Genomic DNA, 15,281 nt, shown 5'->3' on the forward strand with positions numbered 1-15,281 from the left:
AAAACTGACTATATACAGCATAGTCATCTCCTATACGGGGTGACTACATACACCATAGTCTCCACACACAGAAACCAATGAGTTGCCTAACAACTTGATACAACTCACACACAACATTAGTTGTGAAACAGCTCTGAGTGACATGAACACCTACAACCAACCAACACTAACAAGGGGTGATCACATACACATACCCCATTTTAAAACACAAGCTAATGAGTTGTCTAACACCTTGATACAACTCACACACAACATTTGTTGTGAAACAGCTCTAGGTGACACTATCACTTACTACCAAACTTCACTAATAATGAAAGAACAAACCATTCTGCAAACAGCTCATACATAACACCAAACAAAGAGTGGCCAAACATCTTGACTCCACTCATACACAACCCTTAAGTGGACTAACAACATGACACCACTCAAGTGCTTCTACAACTTATTTCCGATGTTGGCCTCTCCTCCTCGTCTTCAACAAGCACTGAAAGTACTCTCTGCGTCCGCCAACCCAGTTCAATTCTTGAGACTTTTAACTTGTCATAATGTCTGTTAGGCCGAAGTTTCTGCTTCCAAAACGTTTCCAATAATGACTCTATCTTGACTCTCGGACCGGCATCCTTTACTTGAACACATGTCTAATAACATCAATCACATTGTTCGCAGCTTGGTATCGCCATTAACTATTCCTCTTTACTTCATGACTGGGCTCTTATCCTTTGACAACGCGCTACTGATATCTGCTGAGCATCGTTCATCTCCAATGTAAATCCTGTGATGACATCCTTCACATAACACCTTTTTGCTCGTTTCTTTAAAGATGATATTCACTGTTTTAATAATACCCCGAAACGCTCCACTTAACTCTTTCTAGCAACACTAGCTTTAAATAAAAGGAAATCCATTACCTGATACACCACACAGTGCGGAGGCATACTCCTAACCTCATCATGGTATCAAACTGTTGACTTTACTGGGATTTCCTCGTCTCAAAATGGATGCACGCACATCTACGTCGTGCCGGCTGGTTCATGGCACAAACACGCACCAAACAATGTCTCATGAGCGTCAGAGGCGAATGGAGTGTCGTCACTTTGAATGACGCTTAAGACTACAGATGAGGTAAACCTGCAATCTACTGTCTCGGTGTGGTTGTTTGAAGCCACCAAAGCTCAGAACACTCAAAGATGTTTACACATTAATGCACAGAAGCCTACCTGAGCAGGTTTCTTCATCCCAAAGCAAAAGTACAAGGATGTAGCACCTCTAAAAACACAATGACCAACTAAAATTTCTTCCTTTTCCTTTTTCACGGTAACTTCAAGCATCTCACCGTTGTCATCACGGCAAAAGTCACATTCAACACCATAAACAGCCTTCACATATTTTCCCTTGAGGCTCGATTTTCTGCCCCTGAACAATAATAATCTCAGTACACAGCAGCTGGTGTTAATTCCTTATTATACACAGACAGGTCGCACAGATCGATGGTTATCAGTCATCTATCACCTGAGTCAGCTGAGGCTCGATTATCGCCTCCGAACATAAACAAACTAGGTAACTGCTGGTTTCCATGTATTTCACTCTCCGAGGCTTGATCTTTACATTGGCACCACACAGCAGCTGGTAATTATCCTTCAATCTGCACAGATGCACGATTTCCAGCCCTTGAACCACTAGCAAATTACTCATCGGCTGGTGTTAAGCCTATTATTATCGCTAGAAGATCTGGCACACTGGGTTTTCGGGCGACCGATAGTAGGGTCACTGATGGGGTTTGAGTGCCAGATCGCGTTACCACAAATACTTTTAGTCAGTGTTTAAAGTCATTTACCTCCAGATTTCGTTTTCTTCTTTTTTTTTAAACTCTTCCGGTTTCAGTCACAATTAGCTTTGACTTCACTACTCTGTTTCAGTCCGTTTCTCGTTTTCTAATCAGCTTCTTTTTAGATGCACGCGTGGGTTCGTATCCCATCCTCGTCGCCAAATGAAGTAATCAATAAGAAGATGGATTCTTCATGATAGATTATATGCTACTTTATTAAGATATATGATGTTAAGTTATCAAGTTAACCCCATCAAGAGCAGCTGTCCTGCTGCTCAGCCCTCACCCAACTGACATTCACAACACATTCACATTCCATTCATCAACATTCCACATCTCATGCATACTAGCTGAGCAGCAGGGAAACTCAAGATACAACATAACTACCCTATGTAGAAATGGCATTGGCAAACCATTTGTGAAAACTATCTTTTTGCTGTATACCAAGCTGGTGGCTAGGGTGACTGTGAATGGGCTAGCATCGGAACAATTTCCAATAGGTAGAGCTCTGAGGCTGGGTTGCCACCTTCTCTACTGTTCATCTTAGTTATTACCCATAGGCCAGATAGCATCATTCACAGAGGGGGTTGAACTTCAAAGTAGGGAAACTGCTCATGTCCATGTATGCTGAAGATATCCTACCCTTCATGAATGATTAGGCATGTAACTTCACACCATTAATACTGGACATAATAAGATTTGGCAGATATTCAGCCATTATTATTAAATGGAACAAAACTGAATAGTTTCTGCTCTTTGGGTCTACTACTCAAGTGCTGTCTTAATTCCCAATCTGCTGAAAGGATGAATTGATTATATACCTAGCATACCCTTGCATCATCATTTGGTATCCATTATCAGATTGAATTATGGCAGTTTGGTTGCCCTAACATATTAAAATATGACAGAGGCTGTCTTTATCTATAGCAGGTCATATAGAACTTTCTGAAATGAACTCCTTTCCAAGTTCCTGTCCAGATCCCACTTAATAAATCATTTTTCAGAAGCGTCAGTTCCCTCCTAATGCAGCTATTTAGGTAAACAAGATACCCAGAATATGGTGGGTAACACTCCCTTGTGACAGAGGCCGATTTGAAATGGCCATTTGGAACAATACTACATGGTAGTCTTTGGTAGCCATCCAGATACAAACCTTTCATATTTCACACTTGAGAGAGAGCGGACTGGCGTGGTACCACTTGAATCCCTCTTGCCACAGGTGCCTTCCCAGAGCTAGGGGTGAAGTGGTTATAGCTGCATCCACCTGTATGGCATGGAAAACTCTAAGTGACCGATCAGGAGTTCCTTGCTCATATACACTTGCACTGCCCATAGGTAATAACCCTGTGCTCCCACTTATGACAGAACCCGGAGTAGTCCAAGTGCTAGCTAGGACAAGGATACCTAACCTGGGACATTTATATTCTAATGGGACAGTCCTTACCTGGGAGCAATTCAAAGAGTGTAATACCACTTCCCCCTCAGGCATATTTACATTTCATTGATATAGGAATATAGCGCATGGGCGACTTAATGGATTTCCAGAAGAGCCCCCTTGCTCTGAATCATTACCCTGATTAGTGCCTCTTCTGACGCTACTAGATGGGTGTTCAAACTGTTGAGCATGGTTTCAAGTTCCAAGGTGGTGGGAATGGTACACGGAAAAAGTGCCTGGGAATTAGATATTGGTTAGTTTGTGACTTGCTTGAAATGTGGGATCTGTTGTAAGCAAACAAAGACAATTTCTGTGAATTATGGATGTCTGCTACTGTATTTAAAATATTTGCATAGGTTTTATATCAGGCATGAAAAAGAACATAGAATAGGGCACACTCATAGATGCTGATTTCCTACACTTCTAACATGTTCCTGCCCGCTAATATATTGCTTCCTGGGGTGGTGTTGCTCAAACTATATCCAAAATGACAGGAACTCCCATCAGTTATTTCCACTTAGTAATGCACAGTGACTCACACCCGAAGGTATATCTCAGCCATCACATAACCAACATCCAGAATCTAGAACAACCAGGTCTTCAGCAGTTTCTTTAACTTGGCAAAATCAGAGCAGGAACGGAGATGGAGCAGAAGTTGATTTTAAGACGTGGGGGAAGTAAAGGAAAAGCTCTGCCAATATATCTGGTGGCACGGATACAGTGGACAGTCAGTAGCACCGTATCAGAGGACAGTAGTAATGCAGTTTTTCCTATAGGTACATAGGTGCTCTAACTATCAAGGACCTGTGGGTAAGGCAGCATATCTTGAAGACAGCGCATTTTCTGAAGAACTCTGAGAATAGTCACAGAGGGGGAGCTTTCTGGAAGATTACAGGCTAGGCAGGCCACCATATTTTTCACCACTTGGAGTTTGGACAGTAGGTTGTCATTGGCAGCCATAAACAAAGCATTGCTGTAGTCAAGGCAGCTTATGAGTAGACAGACGCACACCCCTGGAATTTATCCAAGGTAAGGAACTAGCAGCTGTGGACCCCCAAGTGTGAGCTGGCCACCAAACACAATGTTTTACCACAAAAGAGCTACTCGGATTGTATTTTTTGACTATATATCTCTCATGATTCTACTCAACATAGCATCTGTGGCTGGACATACACATAAATGTGACGGGGTGTCATTACACACCACCAGGTGTCATGCTTCATTATAGGACAACCCACGCTCTCCAAAAACCCAGTTTGATGGAGTGCGGGCCCTCACCTGGAGTCAGGGAGGCATTTCCTCTAAGAACAGACCAGTGACCTAGATAAACCAAACATCTATGTGACATCCTAAATCAATCTTTTTAGTTACTAGAAATAACACTTGATATTAAAACTAGCTCTGGAGATGAGGGGAATTAGTACCCCATCACCACTGTACTGTAAACATGTTTCTGCCTGATGGCGCATTTGAGTCCATGGCATTCTTCAGGACAGAAACACTGGATCCTGGTATGGCAAATGTAAGCTTATGTTGCCACTACTAACAGAAAGGGTGACCTGTGTCAACCTCTTTTATATCTGGCTTAAATGTACCCACTATCAAGTCATCTAGGCCCCATGGAGGAAGGGCTCAGGAACCCCTGTAGAAACATTTTTGTCGAGATGCACAATTTTTAGAGTCTTGTGTTATATTCACCTGCAACTGTATGAAGGCATCATCTCTATTTTTGAGTCTACTACTTTTCTATGACATAAAAAAAACAAGTCAAGAAACATGATTTGGGTCTTCATAAACTCTCATCTAATGTTTTTTATTTGTTAATAAATATGTTTGTCTATTTTTAATGTTTGATGCCCTTGATCAGACGATGGGGCACAGTCCTCCACAGCATAAAGGATCCTTGCCTCACCTTCGGTAGCTGGATTAAAGTAGAAAGGGAGTCACAGAGAAAATTGAATGAGACAAAAATAAGGAAAATATTTTTTTCTAAAGGTTAAAAAGAGCAAGGGAAAATGTTTAAAACAGGAAGTGATGCAAAAGAAATCCTGTTTTTTTAAAGTTCTACATCACCTGCTTTGTTTATCTAGCCTCCACTCTATCGCTGTCTGCATGAAAATGTGCCCAAGTCATTTTCAACTGTGAGCTGAGGATTTACATTGCAACTTTACATTTCCTGCTTTTTTTTAATTAAATTATCAAAATTCAGATCTCTGGTTTGATCTTTTTTTTTGTTTATTACTTTTTGCATTTTTTTGGATTATTAATTTTTTCTCTATTCTAAGTTTCTCTGTGTGAATGTGAGGAGAATGACATAGTCCAGGTACTATGGGACTGTACAAAACTCAAACCCTACTGGGGCCAGGAATGGTCATATGTCATATCAGTAACCTGGTGGTCTTACATGACATGTATGATCACCTTAGCACACCAATCTATCGTAGAAGATGGCTGGCCATGGTACTGGTGGTTGTTGTGATGCTAATTAAATAGAATCAATACTGGTTGGAGGATATGTTCCCAATGGTCACGTTTGAGTATTCAATCTATAAATTTAACGTCAGAATGACTCAGTACTAACAAGTATCGGGAGTGTTTTTAACATAAAGAGAAGGAGTTGAATCTAGACCAAATTTGTTGTAGAAAGCCATGATAACTAGGCTTTGGGATTGGACATGGAGTTTGCTTGTTGGGCACTGAGGGGATGGATCAATGAACTTTTAAATAATACGAGCTATAGAATAAGGTGGGGTGAAGGACGGCAAGATTAGACTGTACAAGGAATGTTTACTTCTATGTGGACAATGGCACCTACTCAGTGGGAAGGCCTTGTAAATAGTACAAATGGGTTGTATAGTCTGAGTTACAGATTTTGTTTCATTGATCAGATATTGTAGTTATGCTGCTCAGTTGACGTGGTATTGAAACTAAATGTACATCAGCAAATACCATTCACAACCAATATGTTTATGAGAAACTCTAAATTGCTACTTTGAACAGAATGAGCACAAATCACACTTGAATCTGCACTCATGTTTTTTTCAACTTCAAAGCCTGGGTTAGATATAAATGAATGTCTTTAACAAGAGCTTTTCTTACATTACCATTGTCTTTCCTCACAGACATGAACAAAAAGTGGTGTACTTTAGAAGGTGGTTTCCTAAGTTACTATGAAAATGACAAGACAGCTACCCCAAATGGCATGATTGACCTTCGTGAAGTGATCTGTCTCGTAGTAGACAAGGCAGACTCCTATCTTAACACAGGGTAAGTTACCTGAATTTCTGTATCATTAGTAGAAAAGCATTTCTTGTTATGGGTAACTATTAATGCATGAGCCATTCTATACCTTGCTCTGCCATGGTTAAAGGTGTGCAAAAACACACAATTGATGGACGGAATGCATAAACAATCAAAACATTCACCCTAGTCAAGAGATCTGGGTTAAATCCATCATTCTTTTGCTCACCACACCACCCCAGTTTAGACCTGGCCATATGCAAATCAGTCTTGACCGTGTGCCTCATGGGAACAGTCCAGCCCGAAAAGCCAAGCCAGGTCTTCCCTGGACCTGAAAGAAGCATCCTAGGACTGGTTTCGGGGTTTCACCCCTCTTCAGCCAGGATAGCTTGATTCCAGTGGCACAGTGAGCCCAGGACCCACGTCTGGGCATACCTGGCGCACTTAGGGCGAGAAAGCATCAAAAAATACACAATTGATGGACAAAATGCAGAACAAATCAAAACATTCACCCCAGTCAAGAGATCTGGGTTAAATCCATCATTCTTTTGCTCACCATGCCACCCCAGTTTAGACCTGGCCATATGCAAATCAGTCTTGACCCTGTGTCTCATGGGAACAGTCCAGCTCGAACTGCCAAGCCCGGTCCAACCTGGATCTGAAACAAGATTCACAGGACTGGTTTCGGGGTTTCACCCCTCTTCAGCCAGGATAGCTGGATTCCAGTGGCACAGTGAGCCCAGGACCCACGTCTGGGCATACCTGGCGCACTTAGAGTGAGAAAGCAAAAAACACACAATTGATGGCCGGAATGCAGAACAAATCAAAACATTCACCCCACTCAAGAGATCTGGGTTAAATCCATCATTCTTTTGCTCACCATGCCACACCAGTTTAGACCTGGCCATATGCAAATCAGTCTTGACCCTGTGCCTCATGGGAACAGTCCAGCCCGAACTGCCAAGCCAGGTCCTCCTGGACTGGAAACAAAGCATCCTAGGAAGGGTTTCGGGTGTTCAGCCCTCATGAGCCAGGATAGCTTGACTCCAGTGGCATGGAGAGCACGGGACCCACGTCTGGGCATACCCGTCTGACTCCGGGTGACAAATGCCTGGACTGGAAACAAGCATCCTAAGACTGATGGCACAGGGTCAGACTGATTTGCATATGGCCATGTCTGAACTGGGGTGTTGGGGTGAGCTAAAGAATGATGATGGATTAAACCTAGATCAGTTAACTGGGGTGAGTGTTTGATTTGCTCAAACGCTCCGTCCATCATCTCCTTTGGTATTGTTTTGTTCGCCCTAAGTTGACAGGGTTTGCCCAGCCGTGGGTCCCTTGCTCACTTTGCCACTGGATTCAAGATAGCCTGGCAGATGAGGGTTATTAACCCAAAACTGGTCCCAGGATGCTTGTTTCCGGTCCAGGGAAGACATGGCTTGGCAGTTCGGGCCGGACTGTTCCCATTAGGCACAGGGTCAGATTGATTTGCATTTGGCCATGTCTGAACTGGGGTGGTGGGGTGAACTAAAGAATGATGATGGATTAAACCCAGATCAGTTGACTGGGGTGAGTTTTGATTTGCTCAAATGCTCTGTGCATCATCTCCTTTGGTATTGCTTTGTTAGCCCTAAGTTGGCAGGGTATGCCCAGACGTGGGTCCCTTGCTCAATTTGCCACTGGATTGAAGACAGCCTGGCTGATGAGGGTTAGGAACCTGAAACCGGTCCCAGGATGCTTGTTTCCGGTCCAGGGAAGGCATGGCTCGGCAGTTCGGTCTGGACTGCTCCCATGAGGGACAGAGTCAGACGCTTGGCCATGTCTGAACTGGGGTGATGGAGTGAGCTAAAGAATGATGATGGATTAATCCCAGATCACTTGACTGGGGTGAGTGTTTGATTTGCTCATACGCTCCGCCAATCATCTCCTTTGGTATTGCCATGGTTAAAGGTGTGACACAGTTGGGATTACAACTGTACCATAGACTGAAATACAGCATTCTTCTAGGTGCATTAATACAGGGATCAGACTAGATGTGTACCATTTCATTGCCCAAACAGTGTTAAGTCTTTACACAATTCTTACAGTGGAAAGTTCCAGATAAAGCAGTGTAGTTGGGAGAAGCCAATTTGTTTAGAACTTATACAAGTGAGAGGTTGCAAAATAAGTGGTGTGGTTGGGAGGTGCAGATTTGCCTAGAAGATTATTTCCCTCTAAGACATTCCTGACACCAGAATTATACTGTTAGTGAAATGAAGATTGTTTCACTAAATCATTTGAAGAACAATAGCTTTGTTCACAGGCAGCAGCCCTTTTACATCCTCCTCCAAATTGTACTAACCTGACAGAATCAGTGAAACTAAACTGTGTTGGTTTGACATTCTGTACATCATTAATGCAACACTAGTTTCATGCAACTTGCTCCATTTAGATGTAAAAGTTTTACCACCTATGTTAGACCTGTCAGCCTTAGAGTGGTCTTCCCCTCAATTTCTTCCCCTCCTCCCCCACTATTTTTGTTAACTTTTATGTTGCTATTAGTACTCTGAGCATTTTACCACTGCTAATCAGTGCTAAAGTGCAAGTGATCTCTCCTCTAAACATGGTAATATTGTCTCATACCCAATTGCCATTTTTTATTTACTCATAGTCCCTAGAAAAGTGCACAGCATGTTCCTAAGGTCTGTAAATTAAATGCTACTAGTGGAGCTCTAATCTGATGTGCCACCCACTTAAGTAGCCCTTCAAACATGGCTTAGGCCTGTCATTGCGGAGCCTGTGTGTACAGTTTTAAGCTTCCATAGAGACATGGCAAAACAAACCTTTTGCCAGCCCCAAACATTCCTTTAAAAAAATTTCAAATGGGAAGATATGACTGATTACACCTTGGTGTCTCTGGAATACTAATTTAAAATCCTAACATATCGTGAAGTCAGATCTTATATTACCATACTGATAATTAACCCTGGGCGCAGTGCTTCGCTCCGTCCACGGAGTGTGCGTAGTATTGCCTACTTCGTGATTCGCAAAGTAGGCGTAGTAGGCAACACAACGCACACTCCACGGACGGAGCGAAGTTGCCCGCCACCCGCCTCCCTCCCGCCCTCTTCTACATGCCTAATTTAATGTTAAATAGAGTAAAAGTAATTTTAAAAGGACTTACCTGATATGCGGCGTCCCGGGGCTCCATCTTCTGCTGTCGCGCCGACTTCTTCCAGCCAATTGCGCATGCGCAGGCGCATGGGCATTTCTCGCAAGAAATATGCATGTGCATTAAATTAGGCATGTAGAAGAGGGCGGGAGGGAGGCGGGCGGTGCGTAGTGGGGCTACGCGAAGTGTGTGATTGGGCGTAGCTTCCTTCCCACTTTACGAAGCTTCTCGTAGCTCCACTACGCACTCTATGTCCACCCCTAAAGATAATGCCATTTTTAGAAACCTGCCATTTGCTTGCCTTAGCCATTTGGTACCTGCAGCCTGTCTGTGGTCACCTGAATGGGTGTAGTTGGCAGTTGGCCTTTGTGTATTCCTCCTAGACAGCCACACACAACGGGAGCTTTGGTGTGTCTCACTGGGCCATCAAAGCAGATGGGAGGGAGGAGCGGGAACCAGCCTCACTTACACCTGAATATGCTGTATCCTGTCCGAACACAGAGGGCTACCTATCCCTGTAGTTAGTCTGGAGCCATGGCAGGGGAGGAATAGATCTGTTCACTTCAAAGGCATGTCTTTGATGGATCCCCCACTTCAAAGGCACCTCCGGGTAGAAAGACTGGACCTCAGACACCACCACTTCAGTACACTTCAGGACCTGTGGATGTTCTGTGAGGCTGCTGCAGAACTGGCACTCTGCTGTACTCCTGCATTACTGTGTTGATCTGCTGCCTGCTGCCCTCTTACCTGGGTGACAGGGACTGGACCTGCATCTCTTGACCCCAGAACGTAGAGTAACTCCAAGGGCTTGTTAGCTGGCCTTGTGATCTGAAGCCTCAGGGACATAACAGGCTTCCAACCCCTGCATCAGGACTCTGCCATCTAGGGGTCTACCCTGCCAAGTGCTGTCAACTCAGTCCTGGGCCCATGGAAGTGGGTCTAAGGTACTTGTCAGCGGAACTGGCTCATATTCTCTGCTGAGCAGCGCACCCTAGAGCAGAGCCAAAACATCTCCTCGGCTGAGCGGTGCATCCCCGAGCAGAACTGATGCATCGCCACTTCTGCATGTATTGGAACCATCGCTAAAGGCTAAACAAACACTCCACTCCCATCAAGAGAGAGCTGTCAAATTGCTCATGCCCGCCAAAGTGGAGGTTTCATCTCTCTCTCTGCCTGTAGACATTGCTCTCACACACATGGACCTGCATTTCTGGCAGCTCCCTTCATGCAAGAGCAATGCCGGCTCCCGCAGGAGGCAGGGAGCCAGCCGGGACCTCAGGGCATTCAGCCTCCCCGTGGTCCTAGGAGAAAAGAGCAGAAAGAGGCAGAATAAAGGTCAGAAATGAGAAGAAAGAGGCAGATTAAAGGTGGGAAACAAGCAGAAAGAAGCAGAATAAAGGTCAGCAATGAGCAGAAAGAGGAGAATAAAGGTCCGCAATGAGCAGAGAGAGGCAAAATAAAGGTCAGAAAGAAGCAAAATAGAGATCAGAAACCAGCAGCAAGAGTTAAAATAAAGGTAGGAAACAAGCAGAAAGAGGCAAAATAAAAGTCAGCAATGAGCAGCAAGAGGCAAAATGAGGATTAGAAATGAGCAGAAAGAGGCAAAATAAGGATGAGATGAGCAAAAAAGCAAAATAAAGGCGAGAAGCAAGCAGAAAGAGGCAGACTAAAGGTCAGAAGGGAGCAGAAAGAGGAAGAATAAAGGTCAGAAACAGGAAGAAAGAGGCAGAATATGGGTCAAAAGCAAGCAGAAAGGCAGAATATAGGTCAGAAACAAGCAAAAAAGAGGCAAAATAAAGGTGAGAAACAAGCAGAAAGAGGCACAATAACTGTCAGCAACCAGCAGAAAGAGGCAAAATCAAGGTGAGAAACAAGCAGAAAGAGGCAGAATAAATGTCAGAAATGAGCAACAAGAGACAAAATAAAGGTGAGAAATGAGCAGGAGGCAAAATAAAGGTGAGAAATAAGCAGAAGGAGGCAAAATAAAAGTAAGCAACAAGCAGAAATAGGCAAAATAGAGGTGAGAAATGAGGAGGTAGAGGCAACATAAAGGTCAGAAGGGAGCAGAAAGAGGCTAAATAAAGGACAGCATGCTTTTGTATTGGCATATCCACCATAAACCAGTGTTTTAATTTCCCTAAAGTCCACCCATGCATTAATTATTCCCAATTTTATCACCACTCCCCCTTGTTCCTCATACATTTACTTCTAACACATATACAGCTCTTTGTGGGGATTTCTATATATGCAGTGAAGATCACTTTACAGAACTGATACGAGAGGTGAGGCTCTCCAACCAGAGGTTTGTGAGCTGTATTTTTAAATACGTAAATTAGCTCTACTTTGCTTATTCCATATTGACTTTTGCAACTACCGGCCTTTGTTTTTAATATTGCAAATATGGTCTTGGCTGTCTTGTCATAAATCTCTTTTGCAAAATAACCTAAGGGATTCGAAAATAAATATACTAAAGTTAATATAGAAGGGCAATACGATTATTGAGGAAACACGCATTAAAAGTTCTTTAAATGTTAACATTTACAGCCAGTTTGAAGACCTGAAATTTATGCTGAAAAATACTCATCACAGTGAAATCACTAAATCCATTCGTCAACAAAGTCTGTCAAATCACCACGCTTTCTTTGACCTATTCTTAATTATATAGTTTACAAGCTAAAATAGTCGTAAATTTATTAAATGCTCCTACGGCCCAGCTTTAGTAGACACCCTTGAAAACAAGGTTTGCCGATCCTGTTTAAGCCGGGTAAGGCAGATCTTTGCAAAGAGGACATGCAAATTATTTCCAATTTATATGCGACTGGAAGGTAAACAAACTAATAAAGTGGATCAAAAATAACAACTTTAATTAAAACTTGAAATTGTTGCAGCAACCTGCAGACAGCAAGCAAACAAAGGAAGATTAGCAGCAATCAGCTTTGATGCGGGGAAACTTTGATCAAGTACACTCGAAATACTCCTGTGCTTTATATAGAGAATCGTTTTTTTTTGTTCATGAATTATCGGCAGCTTCATAACAAGGCTAGAAGCATTCTACGAAAATAGTTTTCTGCAATATTAAATACAATACGAGAGAAAAAACAACTGCTCTTTATTGCTGTTTGTATTGCATGCTTAAGGTCAAGAGGAAACGAGGATAAATGAACATACATAGCTATAGCCTATGAAAAGAGATAAAATAGAAATTGAGAAGCGCTTCCCTGTAGCAGTTAATCTCCAGAGAGATAGAAGTATGGTGACGTTGTAGGAAGTGCATATTCTGAACCACCAAAGTATCAAATGGAAATGCAAACTATTGAATGACAAAACACATATTTATTTTTTTCATTCATTTTCCTATCTTCATAAGGAAATAGGTGCCTTTTAATTGAGAAATTAGAAAAAAATAAATAATGAAAATAAATTTTAGAGAAAATGTATTTTCTCCAAGTTGAAGGCAATCTAACTAAGGGGCCGATTACGATGGCGGACGTACTGGAGTCTGTCGGCCATTGTGGTGGTGACCAGGACCGTCCGCAATACATGCGGAGGTCCAGCACACCAGATTAGGATGCGACCTACACCATGGCGGTCCCATATTGCATTTTAACATTGCGGTGGGTGCTGCTGACAGCAGCACCCGCCACGATATTAAAGTAGCATGTTGTGCATTTTACTGCACTACATGGCACGCACCACACGGTGCCTGCCACATGGTGCAGTGAAAAGTAGGGCACCCACACCACCCACACCTACCCCCAACACAGAGGGGGTCAGCAACCAGCCCCCGAAACCAATCTCCACCAGCCTTTCCATGGCGGTTGCACCGCGATGGAAATGCTGGCCGGAGAGGGCATCCTAATTTGGCGGACGGTCCCTTCTAGGCACTGCAACCATTTTACAGATGCAGACTGCTCCGCCAGGTAATCGGAACGATTGCCTGGGGTAGTTCCTTGGCGGACGTTCTTTGCATCCACCGCAGTCTGAAAACGATTCCCATTGCCATTGTGATGTGACAGGGAAAATCGCGATTGGATGGCGGAAGGACCGCCACCGCATGGCCAGCGATGGCGGTCCTTCCACAATCGTAATCAGCCCCTGAGTCTTGTATGCTAGGATGATGTCTGTTGAGCGGCTTCTAAGCCATGATTGATAATTTACTTTTCAACTAGCGTATGTGCTCTCTGGGTCAGCTAACAGAGCAATGCTGCCTACAAATGTAGATGTTAATGAGATTAGCTTGGGAAAGAATACCTGGAGATACTCAACAATGAAGATAACATTAATCACTGCTTGAATGACTTATATCACTGGATTAGAAGAATATTGTGTCTGAAAGGAACATACTGGAAATTTACCATGTGGCTGAACTTTTAGGTACGTTTAGATTCAAGCCTGAAGATCGTTCCATAAATGAATGATATGGTGAAAAAATACCAATATGAAACTGTCACTACTCAATAAAATGTCGCCACTTATTTAAATAGCCCATGTAGCTGTTCAGGATACTGGTCATGACTGACTCGTTTATTGCTACATTGTCTACACAGACCTTACCAAAATGTTCTCTTGGTGAAAGCCATATTAACTTTTGCAGGACTGAGGATGGCCTTGAAGAGGATGATGGTGTTGCCATCTACACACACCTTGCCAAAAAGCTTATTGACAGATTTGATTGGAGGCACATCCAAGCAACATAGCTGACACTAGGCTGACACTCAACAGAAACACATTGGTAGTTGTGCAGGGAGGGCAGTTTGGTTTCTCATAGTTAAAGCCATGATAACATTTTCGAGACTGACGGACGTAGCCTCCAATCTGACAGCTGACAGGACAGCCTTGAAGAGATTGTTATTTTAGAATAAATCTGGGTCTACCAGACAAAGACATCTGTTAGACCTGTCAGCCCTAGGGTGGTCTTTCCCTGTTTTTTTTGCCCTTGCCTTGTTTTTCCACTCTCTTTTTCGTTGGACCTAGTTCTCAAGGCGCCTTACCATTGCTAATCAGTGCTAAGGGGCAGGTGCTCTCTCCTACCAACATGGCTTCCACAGGCCCCTGCTACTGCAGAGTGGTCTTGTTACTAGCACCCTAGTAGCCAGGAGCTGGCTGGGACCTTAAGATACTGTTGCAACACCAGCCCGCCTTTTCTGCCCATAGCTAGACTGGGGGAAGCTCCTGGAACCTTGCAGAATAGGGGAAGGGTCTTCTCTTTGCCGCCTTAGAGAGTGGTCACCTGACCTAGGAATATTTAAGGGAAGGAGGGAAAACTTTTAGTCAGTTGGGGCATCACTGACCTGGGGGAACCTACGCAGGAGTCTTAGGCGGTAGGGCCTAGGGGAGGAACCTATACCACTGGAAGTGACTGGGCCTAGGCACTGCCTTCTAAGCTGTGTAAGGGACTCTACCAAACCCACTGATCTGGCCCAGTGTGGGGGGAACCCAGAGATCCACCTGCAGGAACCAGCCTGTCCTCAAGCCACCAACTCAGCCCCTTTATTGCCTATCCCCCCAAGAAACTGCCTAAGAAGGGCGCAGGAGCCATCAAGCGCCAAGAAGAACACCAATCAGCAAGAAGGACTGCTGGGGATCAACCAGGTACTGGGACTGTACCATTCACGTGCTCCCCCGTTCAG

At 43.6% G+C, this 15,281-nt stretch overlaps 1 protein-coding gene across 4 annotated transcripts in view; it reads left to right on the forward strand.

Annotated features, from left to right (window-relative positions):
* The window catches only part of ARAP2 (ArfGAP with RhoGAP domain, ankyrin repeat and PH domain 2), a 1,514,823-nt gene that overhangs the window by 856,752 nt on the left and 642,790 nt on the right, over positions 1 to 15,281 (forward strand). For all 4 annotated transcript variants that reach the window (XR_013608339.1, XR_013608340.1, XM_078678359.1 and 1 more), the window contains exon 16: positions 6,383 to 6,527. Coding sequence is in view for 2 of the 4 variants with exons in the window: in XM_078678359.1 (XP_078534485.1) it covers positions 6,383 to 6,527 (145 nt within the window). In the remaining 2 variants the exon portion in view is untranslated. The remainder of the gene's footprint in view (positions 1 to 6,382; positions 6,528 to 15,281) is intronic.

The sequence above is a fragment of the Lissotriton helveticus genome, chromosome 2_2 (genome assembly GCF_964261635.1).
Source record: "Lissotriton helveticus chromosome 2_2, aLisHel1.1, whole genome shotgun sequence".
Lineage (NCBI taxonomy): Eukaryota > Metazoa > Chordata > Amphibia > Caudata > Salamandridae > Lissotriton > Lissotriton helveticus.